This window comes from Amia ocellicauda, chromosome 3 (assembly GCF_036373705.1).
Source record: "Amia ocellicauda isolate fAmiCal2 chromosome 3, fAmiCal2.hap1, whole genome shotgun sequence".
NCBI classification, from domain to species: Eukaryota; Metazoa; Chordata; class Actinopteri; order Amiiformes; family Amiidae; genus Amia; species Amia ocellicauda.
The window spans coordinates 31,969,395-31,981,559 of NC_089852.1; the positions used below are offsets into that span (position 1 = coordinate 31,969,395).

The following is a 12,165-nucleotide window of genomic DNA, read 5'->3' on the forward strand; positions in this document are numbered from 1 at the left end:
AACACAACCGATAGCTTCGAGGGTGCCTTTGTCTGTAATTGCAGCTGTATTTATCCTACAACAATGCAAGATCGATTACAGATAAAATCAACAGTATTCTCTTCTGCCAAGAAAAATTATCTTAAAAAAAAAAAAATGTACTAGACTTTCTAAAAATACAAGTCTACACAATTACAAAAAAAAAAAAGTAATTGCTGTTTATGAACAGGGTAACCACTTTACAATTACAATTGAATACTCATTCGTTTATATATTCACTGATTACAAACCATTTAATATATTTTTACATACTTAAAATTACCTTTCTGTTGAAATGGTCTCTGATAATTGTTTGCACTGAGAGGTGTTTGCACTTCTCAAGCCAACTCTTCTGAAAGGCAACCTGCTTTTTCATTGTAGGGAACAGTCTTTCAATCATTCGTTCACTTAATACTAACAGTCTCTCCATCCACTTCTTCATCTGTTAAACAGGAAAGGTTTTTATTGTCCATAGTGCTTGACACTGCATGATCGGTAGGGAAGGATGGCAGCATAACTACCATCATCAAGTTTGTTTCCTCCCCTGGTTTAATGACAATGAGTTATTTTGTATCTTCAACAAGATATGCATGGCGATGGTCACTGTAGCGTTTGGAGTTACAAAAGCCTGCCAGCGAGAAGCCATGCACTTCGGAATTGGAGAATACTTGCAATTTCAAAAATAAATGGAAGTTCCTCTTCATGTACCAGTTCAACAATAAGCAAATCATGCACTGAATACTTCACTCTATCAAGTACAAGAGACGAAACTTTCCACACATTTTCTTCCGGATCTGCAGCATCCTTGCCAAGTCCACAAACAAACAACACCTTTTCTTGGAGAACAGACGGAAGTCAATGGAGAGGCACACATTTACCACCTTGTGTTTCAAGGTCTAGGTTGAAGTGGTCAAGAGTAGAAAATTCCCAAAATTGTTTCATCTGATGCCTTACAGCCAAACTAGCACATATATTTTTAAAATTATTAAGTTTATGAGCCAAGCTTTTGAAGTATAGATGTTTACTGCGCATGCACCACAGATGTCTGGGTGGACCAAACTGAGAGATTAACCTTGGATAGTGTATCAAGAAGTGACATTTTGGTGTGCATTTCCCAGGGGTACAGCTTTTGTTGGGGCTAAAATAATGTCTCCTATAGCCATGAGCAGCAGATAAGCTTTCCACTGCTTATTGTCACTTGGTACATAAGTTCCAACAAGAAAAGGCAGAATCTGAAATAAACACAATCTTTCTACTGCTTTTCCTGGTAATGTGCCATTTTCTCTTAAGATGCTAACTGGAACAGATGCTGGTTTGTTTGACTTTAAGTTGTTTCCAAAAGGGACGCTCTCCAGTTCTTGGTTAAGCTGCTGTAGTGTCAGTAATCCATCTTGATGAAGGTTTCTAATTAATAAAGACAGGAAGTGGGGTACAATGCCTTCAAGGAAGTCATGCATTAGGTCTGGTGGAAAACATTCAAGTGTACTGAAGTATTCCAATTCTTCCAATGGACATGCTTTTACAACTCCATACACATTTTAACCAATATTTCCATTGGTCTCTGTAGCTTCCACATGGTATTTATGACTGCTTATTGTCCTCAAAGTGAAATCAAATTCTGTAAAATGTGTTTTAATCTCATGGTGAAGAGCTAAACAAAAGCGACAAATACGTCCACTGCTAAATGAACAAGTAAATCCTTCCAGAGCATGGGGATTAAAATTGTCTGCAGAAATTGTAGCTAAACCTCCAAAGAACCGATCATCACCCACCTCATTCATCATCATCTGCAAAAGACAAACATTAATTAATATATGTATGTATATATATATATATATATATATCAGAAGCTCGTTGTGTACAAAAGAGTTCGTTAAAATTAATCCTGTGTGTATTTTGGTCTCATTCGGTATCCATAATCAAAGAATATCCTTTGCAAATCTAATACTATAATTCTGGACATCTCAAGTAAAACATGTGAAATGCAGTAATCTATATACAATTATTTACCATTTAAATGCACGCATAGGGTTTGGTAGACCATGAACACCACTTTAAATATATTGTATAAAATGTTTTCCATGCAAAATCACCCAGAGGCGCTTACTCGACTACTCACAAGCTTTAAGGGGGAGCTGCGGCAGTGAGAGATTTGTGTGGTCGTGAATTTAAATTATTCTCCCTCTTCTTCTTGCTTGGCTTCATGCGGGGTGTCTCAATAAGTTATAGATAGGATCAGAAAAATGAATTTTTAAAATTACACACGCACTTTGTTTAATCGGTAGTCTCCCGAGCAATTTACTCAGTTACTGTTACTTTCCCACATCAATTACAGCAAGAGTAAACCCCCCAAAAATAAATACATAGCCTGCTAAATACTAGGGACATTTCCTCAGTCGAAGGTTTCAATGTAAAAACAAGTTCAAGGTTAATGTAGCTAGGTTTTAATGTGTTTTTAATAAAATAAATGAACAAGTAAAACATATTCCAATAGGGATAGAGTCTCACAGCCTTGACTTTCACGCCCTTGCCTCGAGACATAGGCCTATAACTCCATATATGCATCACACAGTAGATCCCTTAATCTCTGTAGCCTATATATCACTTAAATGCTCGTTTATTTTACACATTTAATGTAAAACTAACTTTATTGTAATACAACTGAACGGCAAAAATCGATTTACACTCTCGAATTGAAAGATCTCCGTCCCTCCGCCATCTCTAAGGTCAAATGCTTGCCTCAATCAGTGACGTAATTCGACCAATCACAGCACTAATGAAATACAGGCACATTCTGATTTACAACAGAGTTCTGTTCCTAAGAGCTGTCGTAAGTTGGTTTTGAGCATAGCCAGAATTGTGTTATTACTGTCGTAAGTCATGTTACATTTCGTCGATGGTGCACAAGCCCCATTAAAATTCTGTGGAGTGAAATGCTGTTACACAGCTTAATGGACGTATACTTTGGCTACACCTTTGCTGATATTAATCCTGTGGCAAAATTCTGATCACCTGCTTCTGATTAGTGAGGTGTTCATTATCAATACGTTTAGGGCATTGCCACATGTCAACCCTTTAAACTTTTACAAACCCACAGATATCGCTTAAACGGAGGAAAGACCTGTCAATTAAGTGTTACATGCAAGATACAAACAAGATGCATCGCATTCCACACGCATTGATACTTCAACTAACTTATTTGATTTTGCATTGCAATAAAACAAACAAACTTATGCATGTTATCATGTGTACGGTGTGTGCATTTTAAATGTTCTACAACATCATTATATGAATAGCCTACATGTTGTTCTTAAATATAGCCTAATAAAATAATGTTGACAAATTTGAGGTGGATGTCAAATTGTGATTTATAATGCTAAAAATCACCTCAAAACTATCACTTGTTAAGTTTTTCCTGAAAAATGGTTCTTTGAAGGACGGGTCCTAGTTTATGATCCTAAAGGTTCCATAAAGAACTTTTATTTTGCCTTTGAGCCACAGGGTTTTTTAAATAACCAATTGGTTCACTGCAGAACCCCTAAGAACCTTTATTTTGTGTAGCTGCACTAGTAGAGCAACCGACCTTGCTATTGTGAGCGGAGGGCGTAAGAGTCGACCTCTGTATCCCTGCCTTGTATATGCTGGTTCTAGACAGTTCCCAGTAAGAGCGTGACTACGGTCCTCGCTCCTGGGCGGCTCAGGTGCAGCCCTACGGGGCCCCTGAAGTTACTGTCTGGAGTTGTGTTGCTGAGGCCCCTAATGGTACACCTCGGGGCAGGCTCCCTTATCAGCTCACTGCCTCCTCCCTTGCGATGGCTTGGTTATACAGTAAACCCTCCCCCTTGGACAGTGCTTCCGAATTGAAAGATAATGATAGGTTGTGTATGCAACCCCGGTTATATGAAAAAGGAAGCACTGGCCAAGGGTTGCAAGGTCGCACGGGAGTCCTAGCTCCCAGCAAAAGCGGACAAACCTGCGCTGACGTCACGTTTTATGGAACAGGATGTGGGAAGAGACCTGTTCTGAGGGGCCAATGGCAGCTTTGATAGGGTAACGTTTCGATCAGGTTCCTACGCCAGTGTGCAGAAACCCTTCCACCTTGGGCAGTGCTTTCTTTTTCAGAAAACCGGGGTTGCATATGCAACCTATCATTATCCATGTGAAACTTGCCAGTATTTCAGAAATACAATATCAAACTTTGTACTTTTGGTCAAAAATGTATATATCATCGCTTTTCATGGCCCCATAACTTTACTATCTCTTCAGTTAACAAGCTGATTTGTGAAGGTCCTGTAGACCTTAGTACTTTATATCAAATGCATATTACATACGATATAAAGCAAAATGTAAAAGTACACTTTGTGCAATATGTCAAAAGCACAAGTGAAACTTCATCATACTTCACCATCTTCTACCTATATTTGTTTATAGCTTTAAATAAACTGCTAATCTATTAATCATTCTAACTACCTTTAGAAATCAGACTATCAATTATGTTAATCATGTAGACTTCTTTTATCTTTTTTGGATTGAGCCCCTGCCCCTCAAAAATCTGTGCATGGTACTGAATAATACAAAGAGTTAATTGTATAAGAACTGATTTAATTCTATTAATAAAAATACATTTTTACAAGTTTTTATGTGTATAGGTCATAGGATTTAACAATTTTGCAGGGCATAATTATTAGCAAGGTTAAGGTTGAGTCAGTGATCATTAGAATTGACACAATAATTAATCAGTTCTACCTGTATTCTACCTGTATGTTTTGAGTGTGAGAAGTCATTAAATATAGGTCGACATTGTAGTCAGAATTTTTTTTTAAATGGCAGAAATCACGCAGAGAACTTTGAGATTCACCATTAAATAGTATGTATAGAATATTTTACAAGCGTTTTTGGATCCCCGATTACGGGAATGAACCTAAACAATAGAGCACACAGCCTATGGACTAGAAGGCATTCTTCCTTCTGACAGTACTGTACCTTAATTTCATACACACTATTTGGGAAATAAAAACCCGGCTTCTTTTCATCTTCTCATTTGTAATGTTTTCAAACTCTGGCTAATTAACCCAATATTGCAGTCACAGTCTCAAAGGTCTGTTTTCAGGCTGCAAATCTCAGTAGCCTCCCTCCTGAAGGAGCTCTATATATAAAGTTTAACACTGAAGTGCAGACTAAGGAAAAGAGACTCATGCTCTCTCTGCAGCAACCCTTTCACAGATTAATGTCTGTGAGTATTTTCATCATTCATGTAAGTAATGAAGAAAATAAAAACAGCAGGAATATCAGAGTTAACTCTAACATTATGTTTCATTGCAGTGCTTGTTATATTGTAACTGTATTATTGTTATTAGTTTTCCACTTAATTGATCTTCTTCTTATGTATGGAGGGACTTCTTGGTACTCTTTGCTTCTTTAGGTACAGGGTTATTTGTATATTCCTGAAACATCTCTTACTGCAATGCAGAACTCATCCAACATTACAGTCTTCACACTCCATGGATTAAATGAGACGGCATCTCATAGATACGTCTTTTTTGCTTTTACTCTTCTGGCTTACCTTTTGATATGTCTTTTGAATTTGACACTGATCATTACAATCATCATTGAGAAAACCCTCCATGAGCCTATGTACATCTTCCTCTGTAACCTGTGTGTCAATGGACTGTATGGAACTGCTGGTCTGTATCCTAAACTCCTGTCTGACTTCCTCTCTGACTCTCATGTGATCTCATACACTGGATGTTTCCTTCAGATATTTGTAATCTACTCTTCTGATGTATGTGAATTAACCATTTTAACATTGATGGCTTATGACAGGTATGTGGCAATATGCAAACCTTTACAGTACCACTCTATCATGACATCTCTAACTATGAGCAAGTTTCTGTTGATTTCTTGGATTCTTCCTATCTGTGAAACCACAATTCCAATATTCTTAACTATCAGGCTGCCTCTGTGTAGATCTGATATTAACAGATTGTACTGTGATACCTGGTCAGTTATAAAACTATCTTGTGTAGACACAACTATTAACACTGTCTATGTATATATTGCTATATTATTTAATTTGTTTGCAACCCTTTTTATAATATATTCTTATATCCACATTGTTAGGGCTTGTATAAAGTCTAGTGAAGAGAGGAGTAAATTCATGCAGACCTGTTTACCCCATTTGATATCTTTAATCAACTTTATCATTGCCAATCTTTTTGATGTATTGTACAGTCGATATGGGTCAATGAACATGCCAAAGGCTCTTCATAATTTCATGGCAGTGGAATTTCTACTCATCCCTCCTCTTTTAAATCCACTCATATATGGCTTAAAACTGAGTCAGATTCACAGGAGAGTTATGAGGGTGTTCAGCAGAAAAGTACATATTTTGAAGTGAGAGACATAAATATTAGCAAAATTTGAATTTGTAAAACATATAGTATTTTCATATCTTGGAATACTTTCTTGTCCTTTTTACTTGACTTCATAACTTTTAATTTGCTATCAGAAGAATATTTTTTACAGAATAAATGTATGTTACAACAATGTAATGTTTCAATACATTTAATTGCTTTTGTATACAATAAATACAATAATAATGGAGTATTAGGTCTTAATACAGTGTCTACAAAAATTATTTGAACACTGGATTTCCACCTGTATACATTTGGCTTTTGCTCACTGTTGTACTGCTTAATGATATTCTCACTGGTCTAATTCTTTACTGGTCACTTTCCCATCTTAGAATCCTGATCTGATCAAACTGGGTTTGTCCTAGAACTCATTGCACAAACACGCATTCAACAGAGCCTTCCACTGTGCTGAGGAGGGATTGGTACACTGTGTCAAATGGTAACATAAATGTCAATTTTTGCAGTTCATCCATGTATTTTATGTTACCAGTTTCTTCAATTTTGTAAAACAGTTTACTTTAAATAAGCATTCCCCTAAGACTCCTGCCTTTTCTTTGTATTGTTAATTTCCATGACCTTATTACTTAGCAGAGGTATTGTAACTACACACAACAGAAAAATAAGATAACTTTCAATGTGATGCTTGTTGTATTCAAGGACACCTGTCCAATGCTTTCAGTCCTGTAAGGAGGGTTATAAAAATCAAACTATATTTTTGTTAATGAAAAAGTGTAATGATTAAAACTGTATTTCGTGTTCCACTATTAAAAACACTCTGCAGAATCCAGTATTTGTTATGCTCTTTTTCTAAACTTTGATCCACATGCTAATCACAGAGTTTAAATTAAAAAATTAAAATGGACATTTCAGCTTTGTGTATTGCTCCTGCTAGGCCAGGTTTAGTCCAAAGTCTGTGTACTCAATTTCAAGGTTATATAGAGTTCTAAAGACAGATAAGTGTGTGATAAAGTTTGGGCTACCTCAGTGATGTCATGCAAGTAGACAGCAAATTCTGTAGTGTTGAAATCCCAGTGTTAATAATATAGTGTTAAAATCAGTGTTGTTTCAACACTAAAAAGATTAAATTGACACTTTGAGAGTTAAAGCAACTAGTTAGAATTATACTTAAACTTTAACACTTATTCAAAACACACATCTGACCTAATTGCTGCTCTGAGGGGGTTCATTTGTGGAGGAGACCTGACACCTTTTTCGTGAGACTAGCTTGTCAATGTCCGGTGTAATGTCTTGTTCTGAAGCGATCTTCAATATGTAGTGTAGATGCCTGTCATTCAGTCATGATGTCTGGGGGGATTTGTTGAGCTTCTTTAGTGAAACAGCTGTTGGCATAAGTATGTGCTTCCAAACACTGAGAGGACTGAGCGTGCAGGCGGGTCTGTGGTACCATGACTGGTAATAAGGGCTAAAACTGCAGCGCCAATGGAATTTAACTTCGCCTTAAGTGTGTCATTGCATTGCAATTCGATCAATTCCATCTGGACGTCCTCTGGAGCATTGTTCACATCAACACCAAACAGGTTGGAGAAAAGCTGAACTACTGTTCGTTAAAATGAGAGAAGCGGCGCTCAAATTCTTTACACAACAAGTTTAGTTTTGCAGCAAATCCAGTGCTGGGAATAGTGGCGTTTGTGAGAGAGTTAGAGATGGCTTGGCAAGTCGGGAAATGGAAAAGGTTTCCTTGCTGCATTTGCTTCTCCCATAAACATAATTTAAGCTGAAATGCTTTTACATTGTCATACATCTCTCCTATAACCTGTTTACTGCCCTGTAGCTTCACATTTAAGGTGTTAAGATGCTCAGTAACATCACAGAAATGCAAGATCGCACAGCCAGCTTTCACCCACAAGCTATTTGTCTCCCTTTTTTTTTTTCAGAAAAAGTGATTTCTCCCCATAGCTCAAAAAACGTTTTGGGTACTATGCCCCGACTCTGACCAGCGCACTTCTGTGTGATAAGGCAAATCACCACATTCAATGTTAAGCTCTTCAAGGAATGCAGTCCCAAATGTATAGTTTTTTGTTGCTATGTGCATTACATGATCCATATTCAGCACCTTCCTACACAACCTGTTTTTTCACCACACAGCGCAGGCTCATACCCATTCATTTCTCACATGGCAACTTTATTTGGTTCATGCATCTCTCAACTTGCTGAAATATGTCATTTGCTGTGGTGGTGCTGTGCATTGCTGCAACATTCAAAAGCTCCTCAGTAACATTTAGATCTGAATTTACAGCCCAGGATAAAAATAGATAACTGGGCTGTGTCCGTTATGCCAGTGCTCTCGTCAAAAGCAGGTGAGTATGCAATGAAAAGACTTGCTTTTTCAGCAAGCTGGTCTTTGAGATTAGCAGCTAAATCATCTACTCTCTGGGCAACAGTATTTCGTGAGAGACTGACATCTGCAAACAAATGCTCGGTTGTCTGGAAACACTACATTGCTGACTTTAAGCATATAGTTCTTTCTATGTGATGTTACTGAGCATCTTAACACCTTAAACGTGAAGCTACAGGGCAGTAAACAGGTTATAGGAGAGATGTATGACAATGTGAAAGCATTTCAGCTTTAAAAAAGCACCCTCAGAGAGAGACCTTGACATTTGGCAATTTATTGGGAAACGATGTAACTGGCTTTAACGGCAGCATCGCTCTCTGTTTTTGCACTTTTGAACATGGTTTGTTGTAGTTCAAGCCTTTTTTTAATTCAGCCATTTTGTGCAGCCTTTTCTCTCTCCAAACACCCATACTTCTCTTTGTGTTTAGTCTCGTAGTGCCACCGTATATTGAATTATTTCATCACGGCTAAACTCTCCTTACAAACAAGGCAACAGGTTTTAAACTCTGCTCCACAAACAGATATTCCCACTCCCAGCTTTCCTGAAACACTAACTTCCTTGTCGATTTTTCATTTCTTGGACATTTAGAATTTATTTTATTTGCAGATTACTGAAAGAACAGAAGTGTGGAAATTAACTCAGCTTATGATTGGCTGGTAAAACCCTACCTCCCGCCAATGACATTTGCAATGGCAGAAGGGAATTGCAGTTTTCACACGCAATTTCCTCATTCACAAGCTGTCGCGGGCATAATTACTATTATTATTATTATTTTTGTCATTTAGCTGACGCTCTTATCCAGGGCGACTTACATTTGTACCCATTTATGCAGCTGGGCTATGATACACCACCTATACAGGGGCCGGATTAAAACCATTGGGGAGGCGTATTCGGCCCGCGGGCCTTGAGTTTGACAATCCTGCATTACACTAATGCCCCGCCCTATGTATCTGACCCATACTTGCTTGAAATATGGAAGAAGCAGCCATTATCAGCTTCAATACAGGTAAACGAATGAATTGTATTATGTCTTAAATATTTAATTTGAAAATATATATTTCTCTATTTTAACTAGGCTATATATAGCAATATTGTTCGATATACTATTATTAGTATTCAAAGTAATATTATTACCTCAAACCATGAGGACTGTGGCAAAACATTGATTATTAGGACTAACTTTAAAAAATTACATAGCAAGTATTAAAGTTGTCAGGTGACAGACGTTTATTATATATGATCCTTAAAATATTGAGTATATTTGTATAGTGTAGCACATTGTTAAATACAAAATCAGTATGCATTCATTCGTTTTTTAAGATTTTGTCCCGTGGAAAACGAGTTTAAAGAATAATACAAACCAAACTAAAATTAACTATTTGTGTGCTTAACCATATTTTGGCTCTCAAATAATAACAGACCTGACCAATGCTGCTAAAACAAAGGGATCCAAAACATGTTAAAATGGCACAAATTGTAGTGTTCAACATCCACTGTAAAAGTGTGTAATACAAGTTATTTCTTAATGTCTAGTGTTGATTTAACACCAGGTGTGTTAAATTGGATTAGTGTTAAAATTTGGTGTCAAAGAGAGAATCTTATTTTTAGACTTCGTGCCCTTTTTACCATTTTAAAACGAGGCTGAAGCCATCTTGTCCACACATTCGGCAAGAAAGTAGGGTTATGTTTATATATATCATAATTATCTGTAAATCGTGATCTGCTTATTTCATTCTAAGGACCAGAAAAAAATATAATTTGTATTTTGTAAACAAGAAACTCCCAATGTGAACATATTTAAACTTTATAAATCAGATTTATTAACTAGTAAGCTAACTTCTGTGTAATTATACTGTTCTCCCTCCCAGAATGACCTAATTAGCTGAATAGTATAGGGCTGCCTGGAATAAAATGAAAAATTAATACTATGAAAATAATTACAAATTTATGTTTATGGGAGTGTTTTAAAACAAACTGAAACAATAATAATTAACTATATTGTCTAAGGAGTTGCTGTAATGACTACTGATTTTAATAAGATCTTATGAATATATCTGATATGCACATTGCGAATCATATCTGAATGAAACTGATATTCGACCCTTATGACTCGGACAGGATAAAAGCAATCTGAGATGCACTGTAAAGCTCCAGGAAATGGCAACTGGCCACTGCACCTTCCATAAGAGAGTTCAAATATCTTAAAGCAAGGTTGCCGCACAGGCACTCCTTCCCTGGCTTGCCCGTGTGGTGCATATTGGCCACACGGGCAAGGGGAGGGAGATGTGTGGGGGGTAGTCTTTTTAAATTGGTTTGCCAAAGGTTTCATAGTAACAGTTCACACCAACTGCAAATATTTCCCCTTGGTCTGCTTTTGTTCATATGCAAATAGATTACCTAAATGTTGTGGTTATGTAATAATGGAAATGTTTTCTAAAATGGGTTAAAGCCTATCTCTGTATGAAGGCTGATGCAGTACAGTAGCAAACATACTGTTAAGGGGTGCTAAGGAATGAACCAGCTAAAATGTGCAAACAGGGCTCAAATGTCCAGATGCCCTTCCTATAGCCCTAATGACAATGAGACCTTCAGCAAATCGAGAAAAAAAAGGAAATTAAGCTCTTTCTCCGCATTAGATTATTATGGGATGACTTATACACGTGCAATCAAAGCTGTCCATTCACAGGTAAAAGCTACCCAGACTGAACCAGCCCAGCAGGACTGTCACCCATTTCAGCCAGGTGACTAAGTGTACATCAAAGCCCAGGCGGACAGGGCCCTACCAGGTGCTCCTGACCACCCACGCAGCTGTGAAGTGCCAAAAGGAAACGACACTGGTGGAGACCAGAGGGATGCTCTGCATTTCTTCCGGATCCTCTTCCTTGCTGCCTGCAGGACCATTGTCTGCGCCATAACAGCCTGGGAAAAGGACGCTTTCAGTACCTAGCCAATGGGATCATCGCTGACTGAGAAAATCAGTCCAGAAGCAGCTGACATCAGCCTTAGCCTCCAGCTAATGATGCCAGTGCAGGGCCAGAGCAGTGGCCCAAAAGGAGCAACAGGACGCACGGGTCCACAAATACTGGATGATGTGCTAGTAACCTCTTACCTTTTCCCTATTGACACTACAGACACTAACACTTACACTGATCAAATACGACTGAGGATTCGACAACGACGACAAAGCCACCTGACAAGAGAGAACACCCATCTCCAACTGTCCTACCAGTTTACTAAAAGACTTGAATATATCAGGGTGCTGAGTGTGCTCACATGAGCCCCACAATGCTCTGTGAGGAATTCCCATGATCCACATCCCTCTCACAGTTGAAGACGTCTGTGCTGACTGGAACAGATACAATAGAAAAGTGATAAAA

The 12,165-nt window shown here is 37.8% G+C and overlaps 1 protein-coding gene across 1 annotated transcript; it reads left to right on the forward strand.

Moving 5' to 3' along the window:
- Window positions 1-5,482: 5,482 nt before the first annotated feature.
- On the forward strand, window positions 5,483-6,415 carry LOC136747050 (olfactory receptor 52J3-like). The gene has a single exon (XM_066700004.1). The coding sequence runs from the start codon at window positions 5,483-5,485 to the stop codon at window positions 6,413-6,415; it is 933 nt and encodes a 310-aa protein (XP_066556101.1).
- Window positions 6,416-12,165: the final 5,750 nt, after the last annotated feature.

Bases quoted from the DNA above. Each gene is read 5' to 3' on its own strand.
- LOC136747050 (XM_066700004.1), top strand. From the start codon at position 5,483: ATGCAGAACTCATCCAACATTACAGTCTTCACACTCCATGGATTAAAT.